The sequence below is a fragment of the Dermacentor variabilis genome, chromosome 7, assembly GCF_050947875.1.
Source record: "Dermacentor variabilis isolate Ectoservices chromosome 7, ASM5094787v1, whole genome shotgun sequence".
Taxonomy (NCBI): Eukaryota; Metazoa; Arthropoda; class Arachnida; order Ixodida; family Ixodidae; genus Dermacentor; species Dermacentor variabilis.
This window is the reverse complement of record NC_134574.1, coordinates 138,813,883-138,832,301: the sequence shown is the minus strand read 5'-3', so window position 1 is coordinate 138,832,301 and position 18,419 is coordinate 138,813,883. Positions and strand designations below refer to the sequence as shown.

The 18,419-nt window shown below is 46.7% G+C and overlaps 1 protein-coding gene across 1 annotated transcript in view; it reads left to right on the top strand.

Moving 5' to 3' along the window:
- LOC142587988 (A-type potassium channel modulatory protein KCNIP1-like) overlaps positions 1-18,419 on the top strand; it is a 198,588-nt gene that overhangs the window by 172,550 nt on the left and 7,619 nt on the right. The window contains exon 2 of the mRNA XM_075699396.1: positions 14,591-14,718. Within this exon, the coding sequence (XP_075555511.1) occupies positions 14,591-14,718 (128 nt within the window). The remainder of the gene's footprint in view (positions 1-14,590; positions 14,719-18,419) is intronic.

Sequence of the window (18,419 nt, the reverse complement as noted above, 5' to 3'; positions counted from 1 at the left end):
ACTGCTCCATAGGTATATGCTGTCACGCCGGTCATTCACTATACTAACTGCGTCATCATGCTCACACTGTCACTTATGCATCATCCTTTTCTTTCTCTCTCTCGAACAACCGGAGATTGAAACGATCTTTCTTGCGATAATGGTCATCACTAGTTCATCTACCTTCACGAAAGGAGTTACCTCCCACCACACATCGTAACAAAGTGAACAACACCTTATTTATTTACATTATTTGTTTGAGCACCTGCTGCGAACTAGGTGTCCAAGCAGGGAGGCCATAATGGTTAAATAAATACAAGCAAAGCTCTATAACATAATCAACACGAAAAACAACGTTGTGCGGCTACATCGGGCTGCGCAACGAATGTAAGGACTGCAGAAGATCGGGCGAGCCTGACCGACTGCCAGAAGGTCCCGACGACCTGCTCCCACGTGACCGCCTTCCGCGTCATGACGACACGACGCACAAGCCTCCTGCAAGACGAAACCGAAACTGATTCGCAGAAAAAAGGTTGCATTGTAAAAATATTTAGGGTGATCTGAGGCATGCCGGTAATGTTTTCTAGTTATCTCGAGGTCAAGGACCTTCATTTAAACATTTAAAGCGAGGAAACGAAAAGTGCAAAACGTCATCTAAGAAGTAAGCGAGAAAATAAAAGTAGGCTGGGCTCGTGACGTGCACCCCACGTGGTCCCTGGGCTCCCGTATGAGAGGAGGGGAGGGAACGTCGCTTGCGGACGCTATTCGACGCAGAGTGAGTGCCTCCACCAATAAAGAACGACTTGAACAATTACTTAACTGAAACTACCCTTAGAAGGCGTTCTCGAGCTTACAGTGCGTAACGAAGGGTGCGTGTAGTCCAGTTTTGGCCGGCATTGAAGGCAGCCTACGTAGGCAACCATGGAGGGAACCGAGACGGCTTCGAGCCCAACTGATGGAACGCGTTTGGAACCGTCTGGAAGACGATGGGAAGGTTGAAGACAGTCTACGTAGGCAACTATGGAGGGAACCGAGACGGCTTCGAGCCCAACAGATGGAACGCGTTTGGAACCGTCTGGAAGACGATGGGAAGGTTGAAGACAGTCTACGTAGGCAACTATGGAGGGAACCGAGACGGCTTCGAGCCCAACAGATGGAACGCGTTTGGAACCGTCTGGAAGACGATGGGAAGGTTGAAGACAGTCTACGTAGGCAACTATGGAGGGAACCGAGACGGCTTCGAGCCCAACTGATGGAACGCGTTTGGAGCCGTCTGGAAGACGATGGGAAGGTTGAAGACAGTCTACGTAGGCAACTATGGAGGGAACCGAGACGGCTTCGAGCCCAACAGATGGAACGCGTTTGGAACCGTCTGGAAGACGATGGGAAGGCGCCTCTGCTACGTGACGCCACGTCGCGACGACAAGAAAGAAGCCGAGAAGCGCGCATAATATTTCTGAATTTTAACGCTTTGCGGGTGCCAACCTATGAAAAACACAGCGCGACTCGTATTAGGCGCATAGGAAGGCGTGGCTGCGTTTTCTTGCGCACAGACGACCGTCTCGTCGAGTGTCCTGGCTTTCTTTTTTGCTATCGATGCATATCTTCGCGAAGCTGTCTTCTTTAACTTCTTGGTCAGTGTTGGAAGGAGACTTAATATGGCCGCCGTCCTCTTAGCCGCCTACTTTGCCGTCTACACCGAGCATTGAAACACAGTCCTATATTTGCAATGAGGCCTGATGAGGGGCCCTTTATCCAGCTCACTTGGGTCCTTTTACTCTGAACTAACTTCTCTCCGTCTTAATGTTACAGGAGGAGGAAAGTTAATGTCGCAACAGCAGCTAGTTGCTCTGGCGCAATGGCACCAGAAAAGGTTAGGAAATTCTCTTGGTTCATGCGAACACCGCGTTAGAACCCTCGTTCGCACAGCTGTTCAACCGAAACTTCGCTTCCCTTCCTTCTCCTTCGCGATCTTTGCTCCCTCTCGTGGCACGCGTCCGCCATCTTGTAAGTGAGGCAGGCACTGCCTTAATTAAGGGAGTTCACTCTTCGTCCTCTCCCACCCTTCTCTCCATACCCACTGCTTTTCAAGCTCACGCGAATTAGTTCTGTGGAGCCCGAAGAATGCACGACAGCTGGCGGCACACGCGTCACCGCGCGAGACTGCGGTGGCAACGACCACGGCCTGTAACGTAGGGGCTTCACGAGCAAGTGCAACCATTACGGCACTGCACTCCGCAAACCGCACCGCCGAAATGGTTTCGTCTGTCACCTGTACCATACTCTTCTCCACAATGCGCGCGCCTCCTTCGCATTCGCGCCTAAAAAAACGCCAACGCTCGGGAACAGGAAAGCTGCTTCACCGATTGCGGCTATCGGTCTTTTAGCACAAAAGTCCTCTAAAATGAACGAATGAAGGAGACATTATTCGTCGCTAAAGATAAGACCTCAAGAGTGGCAACGTGAGGTGGAAAGCCGTTGTGGTGAGGTTTCCTTCGCATTTTTTGAAGCATGCACGACGCCTACAAATGTTATCTCAGCGTGATATGCCGGCAGATTATTCCACAAGTATCTCAAAAGCACGACCGATTTAGCAATTTTATTAATAGAAAGAAAGAAAAAAAGAAAGAAAGAGAGAGGTTATAGTCTGACAGGTTAGAAGGGTTGGAAGAGCAGGGGGTATGCTGGAGGTGAGGCGGGATGATGGAGTGGCAGCAATAGCGATTACGAAACGAACAACACAACGCCGCGGAGTCTTATGAGTCTCTCGGCAACTGTCGTCTTCCTCCGCTTGCTCTGAGCACTCGAGCGGAAATCAAGAGGCGCAATGTAAAGACTCCGGCTTCGCCTCCGGCGAAATGTAAAGACGTCTGTCTGTCTGTCCTTGTCTGCCTCGCTTGCTGTACTGTTCCTTTATTTCTTTCTTCGGGCTCATTTTCACGTCTCTCGTATCTTAGGCGCGCGAACGCCCTTACGCCTGAAACGCGTCGGCCTGCACGGACCCTCTCGCGCGTGCCTATATCGGCCCTAATTAATGCAAGCGCGGCCTACGCGCGCTATTCCACGAACGCGATCCCTAATTGCGTTCCTGGCTCACGGATGGAACCCCCCCCCCTTCCCCGTTTCTTCCTTCGCCTCCCGCTTGCTTCCTTTTTCATTCACTCCTGCATTTCCCACCTTCGCCCCGGCACTCTCCCGGAGTCTGTCTCGTCAAAAGTTGATGTTCCAATAAGAAAGTCTCTGAATCGAAAGCAGGGAAGGGGTGGGAAGGGGTAGTCTCGTATATAGCAGCGCTGCATATGCAGGGCGTGAAAAGGATTGCCCGACACACACACACACACACACACACACAAACACACACACACACACACACACACACACACACACACACACACACACACACACACACACACACACACACACACACACACACACACACACACACACACACACACACACACACACACACACACACACACACACACACACACACACACACACACACACTTGCGTCACACGCCGCGCCGTTCTTATGCAAGCACTCAGCGAAGGCGTGCGCGGCTTTTAAGAGAACGACGGAAACGAAATATCGATTTGTTTGTAGCGAAAGCGTAGTAGCCCTGCCGCTTTCGGTGTGACGGTTGCCGGTTTTTATCGGTATCGCCTGCTCGGGGAGCTATCTGCATTCCCCGGCCGGCGGCAGTTGGTCGGTGAGGAGATTGCCGGTTTCGATTGCTATACGCCTAATGGGGCCTTTCGGCCGGTCGTTTCGAAGCGGACGTCGTGCAATTCATTCGCCCTATACGTTTCGACGTTAAGCGCGTTGCGACAGTGATAATCGGACTTGGCGCTTAGGTCTGCAGTGCCGCCGTCGCGCATCGAAATTGACGGTAAAAGATGTCATAAGAGACAGTGTTCGCGTTTCCCAAACTACCGATAACGCCCTTGCAAGAGATAGCCTTTTTTGTTGTTGTTTCGAGGCGTCCTTCTAAAGCCTTGGATGATGCAGACAGCTTATCTTGGAAAGGCCGCTGTTATCGAAAAGTCCATGAAGAGGGAAGGCCTCTGATCGCGCCTCGCCGCACCTCGCAACGCAACACAGTTACCGTAGTTATATATTAGTACTATATTAGTCATAATAGTACAACGCAGGTATATATTAGTACTGACGTGCTTCACAGCTTCCATCAATAGCGCTAGTATATACGCAATGTCTACGAGTTCTGTGTTGTAAAGTCACGCAAGCGGGCCGAAAACCCAAGCAATCAGCGCGGCGAGCATCAAGCAGACCAAGCAGACATGCTTTCATCGTGCCGCACGCTTGACCAAAGAAATACTGCAGTCAGTCAACGTGGCGTTACCCCTCCGCGCGGAGTGTTTCTTTTTAAAGTTCTATGTACATTTTTGGGTCGGCATATTTCCGCGTCTAACCCCCTATTCAGATATGCGCCTTAACTTGAAGCCCACGCTTGTCTCGATATATACGTGACGCCCGGTGCGAACGTGCCGAAGACGCTCGTTGCGTTTTCTTTGGCGGGTTCACGTTACGTGTCATCTAGATCAAGTCAAGTATGGGCTTTGAGTTAAGGCGTGTTTCTGAGTACGGGAGTGAGTGACTACAACTGCTGTAGTGTGGGATGCAACAGTACTTACAACAACGTGGGCGGGGACCAAGTTTTGTGGCTCCCCAATGGGGAATAAGGAGACGAAACACCGTGAAGTTTGGACACAAATAGGTTCGCGGGCTATGATAAGTCTGGTTCTGTCCTTTACATTTTGAAACTATGATATTCCTGAGTGATTATCTAGCTTTTTCGAGGAAACTGCCAATTATCACCGCGTTTATCGTTGCGCAACTGTTTCAATAGACAGTTTTAGTTACACGTACGTACGTAGAGGCTTTGCGTACGTAGAGCTTCTACGTGTGAGCAGTGCGCATGCGTAAAACGTAGCGGGCGCGCGCGCGTCTCACGCACGTACGTGAGATTCAATTCTTTGCGTGTGTTTCTTGCGCACGTAGGCAGCTTCGCGCGGGAGTTCCGCGAGATCACGAACAAGCGATAGCGGGCCGCGCGCGCGCAGACGGCTCGCATCGAAACACGGCGACAATATTGCATTGGCTACCGCCGTGTTCACATTTCCCGATAGATGGAGCTACGGGGTCCCTCTTGGCGTGCGTCGCGTACGTGTAGCTAAAAGCGTTTCAGATGGCGTGCACGTAAGGTACGTAGGCTTTTCACGTTTGCGTACGTGAAGCCTCTACGTACGTGTAACTAAAACTGTCTAATGATATCGACATAGCTAAGCAAGCAATCACGTACATTGTTTGAATGCAGATTGATTAGTACGACTATTTACAATGTTCTTTTTTTCTCGCACTAAATAGGGGAACGTGCCAGCTGCCCCAAAGAATTCAAAACGATGCAGCAAGCCATTTTTGGACAACGTGAAATGCAATGAAGAGTTGCATCTCGTTTACAACTAATATATTTATCTGGAACTCCGCGAGCGGATCTTATAAACGTTATGAATGACAATGTGAGGCGTGTATCTGTCGCTTAACATGTTTTCGAATTTATAATGCAGAATGAAGAGCGTAAAACGGCCCTTCAAGAAAAAAATTGCTCCCAGACGGGCTGCATAGCGCCACTGTCTTAGACGGCGCGTTTACTCGCACTTCAGGAATGAAGTGTGTATTGACTTTTTTATCTTACTCAATGTACACTGCGTTTATTTCTTAGCACACATTGTCTCTTTTTTTTTCTGCTTGTTACAATATATGAATGTCGATCTGCTTGTTTTCTCTACTCTGTTATATTTCTTTTGTTTTTTTTATAACTAGAGGCAATTTAGATTGTTCAATGATTATCTTTTGTCTGCTTATGCCTGCTTGCTGAACTGTATCTCGGAGCAAAAGCCTCTGTCAGGCTGTATAGCCTTTTGCTTTTGCTTCGATTTCTGTTGATGTACAGAAAGAAATCAAATAAAAATAAACCTCAAACCTCAAGTGACCTGAAACCTCGACGCCGGCAGCCATAGACGTCTCCTCCACGTCGAGGGCGCGGCCCGCTTCGTAGACGCGTTCGCCTTTTGTTATATTTCTACCTCGTAAAATGAAAGCTCAGCGCCATGCTCAGTCATAAAACGGGCCGTTATGGAAAGGGAAGCACGGCTCCCGATCCCCATCACATCGGATTGTTACCGCCTTTAGCGTATCCGAGGCGCGGACCGTCCGCGAAGCGTTCCCCAAAGCGGACGACGAGGTAGCCACGGGAGGCGCTGTGCGCGAAGCGACGGTAGCGCCTCCTGGCGGATGCACGGCGCCTATATTCGTGTACAGGGAACGTTTTTCTCATCCAAAAATTTTGGAGGGGGCTTAAGCTTCACCTTTTTAAGAGTGGAACGCGATAGCGTCCATAGACCCCTTACTGCTTTTCACGCTTCCCGGCGACTGCAGCGTACGTAACCGTGACGTTGACCGGGATATACGCTGGTTGCGAACGCTATGCACGAAGGTGAGTAGTTCCGGTAGAAACGCGGCCTCTTGCGTGGGTGGATCTCGTGTTATTGTTTCGCACTTTTAACATTTCAGTCTGACAAGAGTTAACATAAAGGACATGCGCTGTCGGTGTCTTCTTTTTTTTCGTTACATTTGTTTGTGTGCAGCCGTTCTCAAAATTTCGAGGAATACTTAGGAAATAATGAAAGACAATGTATGAGCAACTTTGGTAGTAGAGAAGGAGTTGGGTATGCGTCGTTGGATCACTTTCGGGGTGCATTAAATTTCGCCAGGTCACCGCGTGAGTACCGTGCGTCAACGTTCACAGGCGACAGCGTTCTTGGCGCGACGTTTCGATGGCCGCGTTTGGCACAGTGCCAAGAACCACGCAGGGACCGGTGCGTCCGCAGCTGTGGTCGCGCTAAATCTAGCGAGAGTGCCGGCGAAAGTGATCGTCCGAAAATACGGTCCCAAATAAGGGGCGGAGTTGAACCAGTCTCTAATATGCGGAGAGCACGCGCTCATCGGTCTTTCTTTTTTTTTTCATAAACGAACAATCGAAAGCCTCGCGGGACATAGTGAAACTAACGAATCGAGTTTTACCGATAGAGTCCCTAAAAAGCGGTTGAGAAGTGCTAGCCCTTCCAGCCTTTCTTTATGTGAATGAGTTTCGATAAAATGGGCGGAGATGCTGCTATATGAGTCTAGTAAAAAAGAAATAGAGTGGACTTCCGTTAATTCGATACCGACGGGAGGGCCAAAACTAATCGAATTATTCGGCGGGTCGAATTTAACGAGATGCTGAAAAAGCGCCAAAACACGCCGCGGATTCAATTGGCAGTATATTCCCGATTCTGACATGACCCCTAGCCATACGCGTGGTCATTTTTTGTGTGTCCAAAGTAGAAAACTAACGCAGAAATTACATTAAAGCTACGAAACAAAAAAAGAAATCTACAGTATACCCTATTTTTTAGCAAGGAAAATGGGCAAGAGTTTAACGTGTGCTGCGCAGTGGTGGCCGGTTTTCTAAAGTCAGCTTCGCCGCAGTCTATAAAATTAGCTTCGCCACATTTCAAAATTGTGAGAAGCTAAAGCATGCCAACATCATGAAGGCGGTTTGGGTATCGTGTCCGACAGCATCACGCAAGCGATTGCCGGCCCAAATCATCATGAAAAAAAAAACACTTGTTAGAATAAGGTAAGTACTATAATCAGACTTCGTGAGCTAAGGTCATTGCTGAAAATCTTCCAAGAGCCGGCAGAAAATAGCCATTTTCGACGGGAGGTGACGTGTATTCCACGCATACACTGTCCTATGAGCTTCGCCGATACAGACGATGCCACTAAAGGGGTCGCTAATTACGGTCCCCATAGACGTTCGAATTATCCGGCGAAGCCTAATTCTTGGATCGAAATAACGAAAGTTAGGGCTCATATAAATGCAAGGCTGCCGGCCGGGACCTCCGGCCGGAATCGAGTTAACCGCAAAATCTATATTACCGGAATTGAATTAAGCGGAAGGCTACTGTACAATTTGAATATAGCACGCGGAGCCCCGCGAAACGTTTCACACAATACAACCTTCAATGTAGGAGAGAAAGGCTGGGCCCCCTAATTTCACCTCGCGTACGGTAGTTACGGAACGCACTTGTGCCGTACCGGAAATGCAGCATTAACGTGGTGAGGTGAGGAGATAGTGGTGACCTAGTTGGTAGGTCAACATTGTCCCAACAACAGCGCACTGGTCGATACATTGATAAACACAAAACGAGGAAACACGAACTCGGATTTTATTGCTTCGCTAAAATTAAGCGTCGAAGTTCATGCTTGGGTACAACGCATGCGCAGGCGAAATAAAGTAGGTGGTGAGGAGCGGCCGGTAAGGTCGAAGGGCCACATCAAAGGGATAAAATCTTGAGGTCCACAATGCCAACCACAAAATATATCTTTAATAAAAACATGAAATGAAAGAAACAAATGTTGCATAACGCTTAACCTTACGGCAACCAGATGTGTAAGAATCGATGTTCAGCGATCAATCAACCATCAGGCGGTCAGCGTTCGTGTTTGTCTACGTTTGTGTTTCGTCGGTGTGTCCAAAAGTGCGATACGTTTAGAAGAATAGTGGCAGTAGCAATGCCGGTCCTTGCGCGGATCCACAACGTTACCATATGTAGGAAACATACGGCGGCATGGCTTGGTAGAAATAAGTAGATTACTTTGGTAACTCGAGGTTCTCTCACAAACGCATTCATTCATTCATTCATTCATTCATTCATTCATTCATTCATTCATTCATTCATTCATTTGTGCTTAACGTTATATAGGTACATGAGCTATATAGGGTGACAGATTAAGCGAGCAGGCGTTAATGACTGCCCACTTACATCTGAGTGCTCTCGCGTCTTCAGAATCGTATCCCAACTGAGTGCGGCTTCCGTTGTGGGCAGTCGAACCCGTGACCTTGCTTTCAGTTGCCGAACAGAATAACCACTGAGACAGCTTGACTGCTTGATCCAGAAAGAATAAATCTTTCGCATTGCAAACGCGGAGTTTTCTTTAGAGACGTCCCTCCTCTCGTTTGTGTGTGAATAGATTAAGAGCAGCTAAAGCATTGTTTTCTTCTTATTTTATTTTTTTGCTATTCATAGCCAAGTCCCGGCATCCCAACCGGGCTTCTAGAAAATTTTATTCGTAAAGCGACCACGAATCTAGAGAATACATTTTCATGTGAAGTTGATCTGGATAAGCAGCCGAAATGGGATGATTTTACCGTCTGCCATCGATTGCTACGAGCTGGGCGATTTGAATCAATGATATATGTAGATAGTCTATGCATATGGTGCTCTTTTATACGTATGCACAAACATGTAGTATTGTTTTAACAGTCAGTGCGTGTGTTTGCATAGTGTTTGTTTTCTGATAAAGCCGGACTGATCAGACAGATCAGACACAAGGTGTTTATCACATAGTATCTTCCCACGTATCCTCCTGCTCCTCTATTTAGCTTCCGCGAACCTTCCCGGTTTCCCTCTCATTTAGCCTTCTTTTTTATCTCTCCCTCTATCAGAGCAGCTATATACTTCAAACAAAGGTTATTCATAGAGACAGCGACGAATGCTCTGAAATCTTTATTAAGTTATTAATCGGCACTTTTATCCATTTCCATACGCTCCTGAGTAAGTGAAATGCACATCCAACCGCTTCTACCAAGCTTAGATAACATGAGTGAAATCACCTTTTTCCGCCTTAAAAAATTGTTTCCATTGTCTTAACTACGCTTTGTTCCATGTCTTGTTCTATGTCAAAGCAATGTTCTCTTTTTTTTTTTTTTTGCCTTTCCCAGAAACATCGCAACGGTCCCCTTGTCCATTCCACAGTCCAAGTGTGGCACTCTCCGAGTTCTTTATGCACATCACAGTAAAAAAAAAAAACAACCTTGCTTTGGCACGGAACGAGGCGTAGTTAAGACATTTGAGGTAATTTTTAAGAAGGCGACGAAAGATGGCGGCTTCACTCGCGTTATCTAGGCCTCTAGGTAGAAACGGTGGAACGCGTCCCTTTCAATTACTGGGAAGTGCGTAGAAATGGATAAGATTGTCGGCGAATACAGCTTTCAGAGCCTCAGCCTCAGCCTTTGTTGAACGACCCTCGTAGGTAGAATTTCAGCAGGCAGTTTTGTCTTCGTAAAGACTTGTTTTTCTTCGTCTGAACTTTACGCGTGCCGAGAGATGTCGTTACCCTGCCCGTTTCTCGTTCTTCGAACATCCAGCGTATTTCCTATAGACAGCGCACGGGTAAAAATTCAGAAATGAAAAAGAAAGAACGTTAGCGCAAGTGCATAGGCGGAAGAGAGCCGTCTTCCCAGATATGTATTCGTGCAGTGTCTTTCCACAGACTGCATAAGTAACTTTCTGTATGGGCGCGGCGCCGACTTGCCGCCACAGGATGCCGTCGCAGTCAATTACCCGGTGGTCGTCTCGAGATATCTCGTTCTCATTGCCGAGTACGCTCTCAAGTAACGGCCGGCCTCTCGGCTAGCAATATGATCCTTATCGAACGTGCCGCCTTTATTGCATCGCAAGGGCCTAATTAAGAAGTTCGCATATGCGGTGAAAATTCAGGTCACATTCTATAAGGCGATACGAACGGTTGAATATCCCCGCCGAGAGTAACTTGCAGCCTCAGCATCGTAGTTTCGATGTATATATATTGCCTGCTTCACTGATGTCCTTTCAAACCAAAATCCGAAACCTAAAACTATACCTATCGATTTTCGTATTCGGCTTGTCAAGCAAAGTTCCTATTGAGCCCACTCCTGTTGCACTGTATCGATGGTAGCAAGTTTCAAAGCGTTTGCCTTTGCTCATATCCCGGCTTTGCCAAAAAAGAAAGAAACGTTTAGTTTGGCACGTGCCTTCTCGGTGTTTCCTTATGATTCTGAGTTGCGTAATATTAAAGCAGTGGGGCAGCCCAGGCGCTTTTCTATCGCGCATTCGTTTGCAAAGGTCGTTTCTGTTCTTTGTTTATATTTTTATACTGCAATTTCCCGCCTGCGCGTCGGCAAATGGAAAAGAATGGGAATTAGAGATAAAAAGTAAGGCAGGAGGCTTGAATTAATTATAATCTGATCCCTGCTCGTCTCGCCGTTTTCTTTTTTTGTTTTTCTTTACTAGATCTTCATTTTCAAAGAATTGTTCTTTATAGCGCCGGTGGCCTACGCCTGCTATGAAATCGAGTTTATGCCCAATGATGGAGTAAGTAGGAACTAGACAGCGCTGAGGTAACTATGCACAGAGCTCTAACAGCCGATGTCATAGGAGCATTTCATCAATACATCTGGGCGTTCTTTGCCGCTGGCCGTGGGTTTAAAGCGCGATTTGCTACTGCTTGATCTGTAGCTACAGCCTCCCGGTAGCGTGAACCATAACTATTTTTTTCCATTTTCTTCTTTGGGGCGAATTAGCTTTCATTCGCAAATCCTTAGTAGGATAATTAAACGTGCGACTTTTTCTTATTTAACGAGCACTAGCCCGCTGCGACAAGTGCGATAAATGTCTATCTATCTATCTATCTATCTATCTATCTATCTATCTATCTATCTATCTATCTATCTATCTATCTATCTATCTATCTATCTATCTATCTATCTATCTGTCTGTCTGTCTGTCTGTCTGTCTGTCTGTCTGTCTGTCTGTCTGTCTGTCTGTCTGTCTGTCTGTCTGTCTGTCTGTCTCTGTCTGTCTGTCTGTCTGTCTCTGTCTGTCTGTCTGTCTCTGTCTGTCTGTCTCTGTCTGTCTGTCTGTCTGTCTGTCTGTCTGTCTGTCTGTCTGTCTGTCTCTGTCTGTCTCTGTCTGTCTGTCTGTCTGTCTGTCTGTCTGTCTGTCTGTCTGTCTGTCTGTGTTGGTGACAACTGTATCGTTATTGCAGTAAGTCCACATTGAAAAATACTCTTTGTTCTTGTTAGTTTTTGATGTTTTCTGCTGGCCTAAAGATTACTTCTGTGTGTAGACAGGGTGGGGAGGGAGGGCAGTGAACTAATATATAGAAAGGGAAAAAAGGTGCTATGACTTTAATAGAAAAAGGCGAGCCTTTCTTTTTTTTTCTTAGGGATATTTTGATTTAAATTGCGCGCTATCTTTTTGCCACACGAAGTATGTCTGAATGTACCGGAGCGCTACACTCAATAAATCACACATCACAGGCAATGTGTCACAACTTTTCAGAACGTGTTGCGGCAGGTCACGGTTTGTCGCAACATGTGACACAATGTGTCGCACTTCAGACTAAAGACAAGATGCCACATGAATATGTAGAAATGACCTGATCAACAATGAACTCGTCTTGGCTTCGAACGTCTGCTCTGAGTGGGCGGAGGGTCATCCCTTCGTTCGCTTACAGTAAACCAAGATATCATAACGTGTCTCACCTTATGACAATATGTGTGTTGAATATCTCGCACGAGCTCAGGTGGCAGGAGTCTTTAATTTCGTATCAGCGCTGTGGTGTATTCGCAATAGAAGAGAAAAAAGAAACACAAGAAGATAAGAAAGCGCATTTCTTTCTAACATTAATGAAGATCCAGAGACACATAAATAACATGGAGGGGCACACTTTGCACATTGTACTTCGCAGTCTGGGCAATCAAATCATCGTCAAGCCACGCGGCGTCTTCTCTTTCTTTTTTTCGTAACTTGAGTGGCATCGGCTTCCCTCGCGAAACTTTAAAGCTCTCTCGCTTATCCCATCTAAAACGGTTCATCCCTTTGCTTGCATCTTCCAGCTGGCACCATCTCAACGGCCTGACCTTTTTCACTCGTGGTTGTGGGGCTTTAATTCTCTATTTTCTCTTCTTTCCAGACCTGCTGTTTCTACGATACATTCAATGGTTCACCGATATTTATTTCCTTTTATCTTTTGGTGACATAGTTGCCGCCTCTTTCTGAAAATTTGTTGCAGCGTAAAAGTGGCCATTACACCTCGGGTTCAGCCATGTGTCCCAGAATAAAAGAATTTCCCAACTGCCTCTTTCCTCGCTTTAAAAATTACAGATTGATGGGCATTGTACGCTTTGTCTGCGCCAGTAAGAGAACGTCATCACTCGGTCGATATCACACGGTCGATAAGTAACTGCTGTTACTTAGACATATGGTAGGCCAGGAGATAGCTATAGTACCAGCGCTGGGCTGGTTTTAAAAGATGAGAACTCTCTTCTTTTTCTCATGGGTAGATATTACGGTTTCTTTCCTGCCTCGAAATGGTGGCCACTGTAACGGCGCTACGTCGGAGTCAAAAGATGAAATCAGCCGCGAAAAGCGACGCGCGTGGTCAGCATTGCCTCCAAGACCAGTGGGCGCTCGGTGTCTCAGCGCGCGACACCCGATATCGGAGGCCATGTGTTCAGCAAAGTGTTTTGCTCCACGCACGCAAGAGAGAACCTGTGCGCTCCGCTGAGAGCCTCGCTTCGCACTAACCAAAAGCCGCAGGTGGCGCTCCAGGTTGCATGCACTGTATTTTCGCAGTCTTTATTGCGATAGCAATTATATTGACACTCCAGGCACATTTTTGCCGTCGCCGTCGCCGTGATGTCCCGTATAGATTACAAGGGCAATAACACCGTCGCCGCGCGTCGTACTCTGTATGTGCGAAGGAAGGCACGCGAGATAATTCGACCATCACGGCTCAACCTGGTGCGCGCGAAGGAGGAAGCGGAGAGCAAACGCGCGTTCTCGCGCGTCATATAAGGAAAAAAGCGGGGAGGCAGCGCAGGAGGGTGGAGGGGGGGAGGAGCGGCTTCCACTCCGCCAACAAGTGCGTACTTTGCACGGCCGCACACGCCGTATCTTGAAAAGGATCTGCAGACTGCTCATACCTTTGTGCGCACTGTGTTCTCGCCGCTCTTGCTCTAAAGCGATAAGGCCACACGAAGATCACTTCGCTCGCTGCTGCTGCCGCGCTTACACGCACCAGCGTTTTGACGGCGAGTGTCCGCGCTCATCGAGTTTGATGTGTTCATGTTTGCTTGTATGCGCTGGCACCGTGCTCGTTATTTCATTTAATAGGCGAATATGTTCGAGTTTACACGGCCGATAAATCTACTATCCTTACTTTGTATAGCGGTCTACTAATTTGCTATCGCAATCGATGCTTCATCTTTCGGGCGAAAGTGCGACTTCCTTTAATTCAGCGTCCGCTATTTACACCACATTTTGTAGTGTATCCTATTTAGCATATGTTACCATTGTATGTAATATTTCTTGTGTATCTGTTTGCCATATTTAGACCTGACTGTATTTTGCATGTATACGTATAAGTGTGCTTGAATGGGAAACTACATTCCTTTCGTTATATTCCTTGCTTGTTATATTCCAGCTGGCAGTGGACATTATCCTATGAATGAATGAATGAATGAATGAATGAATCTTGAAACGCGTGAATTGTTCAGGGCTGTGTTTTTTTCTCCCTCTCTCTCTCTCTTCTCCTGTGCTGTGCAGAAAAGTATAGGGCATAATCTGCTTGTGTTTGTGGGGAAAAGAGAACAGCAGTAGGGGTGTGAATCCCGTTCGCTTTCCAAGTTCCCTTCTTTTTTCTCTCTCTCTTTTGACACAGCTGACGACCCCGTGGAGGAGGTGGAGGTAGCGGCGGTGCGGTGCCAGCCCGAGCGCATCGAGGACCTCTGCAGGGCCACCAAATTCTCGCGACAGGAGCTCAAGTTCATGTACCAGGGATTCAAGCAGGTGGGCGCGCAACATTGTTCTCGCCATTGCAAACGTAGCGTGTGTTTACAATGCCGCGCTTAATTCTCCACGACGTGGTCGAGGTAGAGGAGAATCATCCGACGAGATGATTTCTGTTCGCTATTTCCGTTAAGTTTATTTGATATAACACTGTGAACGTGTAATCAAATTAAATCAAATCGAAACTTTATTCCTTCCATAAGTCTGTTCTTCCGCGAAAGGAAACGTGGATCTATTCAATTGAGATTCTTCGAGGCGCGGTTTACGTGGCATACAGTAAGAGCGTGGAAGTACTTGCGAAAATATGTCACGTATTCGTGACAGTAAATTCTTTGTTCCTTTATATAATTACAACAATGACAAAGTTCAAAACTCGGCAATGGAATTTTACATAATGCGTGGCTAATTACATAAAAAAAATCATCAATCCTTCGCGACAAGAAAAATTCCTAAATTTCACAGTTCTCAGTTGTTTCTAAATTGATTCCGTATTGATCAACTTCGTTTAACAGCTTAGGAAGCGTATGACGAAGCATTCGTTTTGTTAGCATAGGGCATGTAAAGGGTGCAGTTATTTTCCAAATATCATTACTGCATCAATTATAAGACCTTGTGAGTGTTGTCAACGTTAAAAAAGTAAGTAGAAGTCTGTCTGAATCGTATTTGTACTTCCTGGCTAGATTTAATGGATAAATGTTATACACAGACACTAGATTGTATTTTTTTTAAGAGGGGTTCTGGTGTGCGCAGTTTTTTTCAACGCACACAATGTGGCCCCCCCGAAGCGCTTTCTTCTGTAATATAAGCAGCTGGTTGAGGTTTGTTAACTTAGTTGTGTCCCAGACAAGACGACAATAATTTAAACGGGCAAAAAAAAGTGCGTTATCAATATGAAGTTTGACAGCTTCTGGTAAGTGGAATTTGAATTTCGCCAGAATTCCTACTGCCTTTGCTATCTGTATAGTACCATGGTCAACGTTAACACCATTGCGATGAGATTAGCGGTATCATCAAACGTTGGCAAGAATTTCGCGTCACTCTGCCTCTTATTGTCAAATTGGCGCTTGACAGCACGCTAACTTTATTTCATCGGAATATTCCTTTATTTAATAATTCTTACAGGTTTTAGCGTTTTAGATTCTAGATTCTAGGGGTGTTACGTGCCCAACCCATGATATGATTGGGAGGCACGCGGTAGTGGAGGGGACTTCGGAATAATTTTGACCACCTGGGGCTTCGTTAACGTGCAGCCTGTGCACGGAACACGGGCGTTTTTGCATTTGGCCTCCATAATAAAATGCAGCAGCCGCGGCTCGAATTTGATCTCGGAACGTCGGGCGAAACGCCGAAGCCACTATGTCGCCACAGCAGGTTCCTCACGGGTCAGTAAGGGTCTTTAATGGGGTAACATACCGACAGGAAAATACGACAAGGGGAAATGAACAGGCGAAGTAACTGACACGAGCTTGTGTCTATATGGCCGAAGGAATAAAAAAGTAACAGACGAAATAGACTAAGATCGTGGTGTGCCGAATGCGCAGGGTTTCATTAGTCCTGACTATTTGCATTTTGTGAGTCTCTAATCTTGCTTGAATAGACAACTAAGTTTGTCACCCCCCTCCCCCCACTTTCCATTTGGCCTACGTTCACGCATTAGAAACGGATGGTCCAGTCTTCATAGGCTGTGGAAAACGTGCGCGATAATGTAGCCGAAATGAATGCTTCAATGTGAAAGCCAACATCTCTCTATGTCAGTGTTGACTGCCCACACTTGTCTTGGCGACAATAGGCCACTACGCCAGTTAACGCTTGCAACAATAGAGTTATTTCTCGCTGTGCACCCATTGGCATCGTCTTAAACGCGGAATTAAACAAGTAAACTAGACGCATACACAGAGACAAAAAGTGCACAGGACGATGCTGATGGGCCAACCTACTCGCCACCTACTTAAGCAGCATCCATCCAGACCAGCGTGTTGCAAATGGAACGTTCCCGAACTCCGCGATCGCGATCGATGCTTGCCTCATTCCGTTAAAGGGCGACTGCTCAAGCTAATGGCTTGGCTGTGTGAACGTGTGCGAGAGATAGAGAGAGAGAAAGGCAAAGGAAAGACAGGGAGATTTACTAGAGATTATCTACGGTTGGCTACCCTGTACTGGGGGAGGGGCAAGGGGATGCAATAGGTGAGAGAGAGAAGGATAAAAAGAAAGAAAAGAAAAACCTAAACACACACATGCACGTACACGCGAACTGTTTCTGTGGGCCCTGTCGCGCGGCCCGCAAAGGCGTTCCTAGTCTTACGCAGTGTCACCGCGCAGTCCTGCGTCCCACAGTGTACAGTCACAATTTGTCAGAGAGTCCCGTGTTTTTCGAGTATCAAGTATCGTTTATGTACGGACAAGGACGTGCGGCCAATTCATCGCGCATACGTCTTGCGGTTGCGTGCGAGGCGCTTCAGCACCTGATACTGGAGTGTCCTGCTTTCAGTGCGCAGCGCGTGTTGTTAGTGGGAGGCTATCACCTCCTCAGCCTGCGGTGTACGACACTCGACGAATCTTTGACGTAGTAGTTCTGCGGAAACCCGCAAGGTGGAGAGAAGTAATGAATAAAGGGAAAATCAGACATCCACCCGTTCGTAGCAATTGCTACAAAGGAAACCCATACGGGTTCCTTTGTAGCAATTCATACGGGTTTCGAGGAACCCGTATGGGTTTCCTTTGTAGCAATTGCTACGAACGGGTGGACGTCTGATTTTCCCTTTATTCATCGACGAATCTTTGTACCCCAGTGGTTGTGCGTCTCGACACGATCGTGGCTCGTCGCGCGCTCTCCTCACTTTTCTAGAATTAACTAACTTAGGTTCACGTTTGTAACTCGTACACTATTTCCTCTGTTTAACGTTCTTCAGTAGCGTCACTTGCAATGATCTGCCGCACTTTGTGTGACCTGTAACGGTGTGCTCGACTTCATTCTTTGGAATTTGTCATCTTGCTCTTTCTTTCCTCTTTCCTCCCCTCCTTCCTATCTTCCGTTTTTTATGTTTTTCTCTCTCTTCCTCCTTTCGGAGGAGTAGGCAAGCGTTGTGTCCTTTCCGGTGGCAGTTGCCAACCTGCCTCCTCGCTTTCCCTTTCCTCTCATATGTATATGTTTTCAAAACGAACAACAACAACAACAACAACAACAACAACAACAACAACAACAACAACAACAACAACAACAACAACAACAACAACAACAACAACAACAAGAACAACAACAACAACAACAACAACAACAACAACAACAACAATAATAATAATAATAATAATAATAATAATAATAATGTGTAACAACACGCCCAGCACTTAGCCTTACTGCATTACCATCGTCGGGTCAGTGTGGGGGCGAGATGTAATATGAGACCACGACAACAAATATGAAATGAGGCAGGCGGTATAAATTCATAAAACGCAAAGGCCTGAAGATGCTCTCTAGGTATACTTTAGAGAAAAAAAGTACATGTGGCGACTACGTGTAATAAATTTTTCCACTCGTATTTCGTTGTCGGCTTTGGAAGCAATTTCATGTCGTTGAGCTATTTGTTTACCTTCATCAGCGTGTCTTTGGCCTTAGAAGTGCTTCCTGTGGGCTGCAGGATTCAGAGTTTCTAATTAATTGAAACCTCAGCCCATATGTGCTGCCCCTTATTTGATGCCCCTTT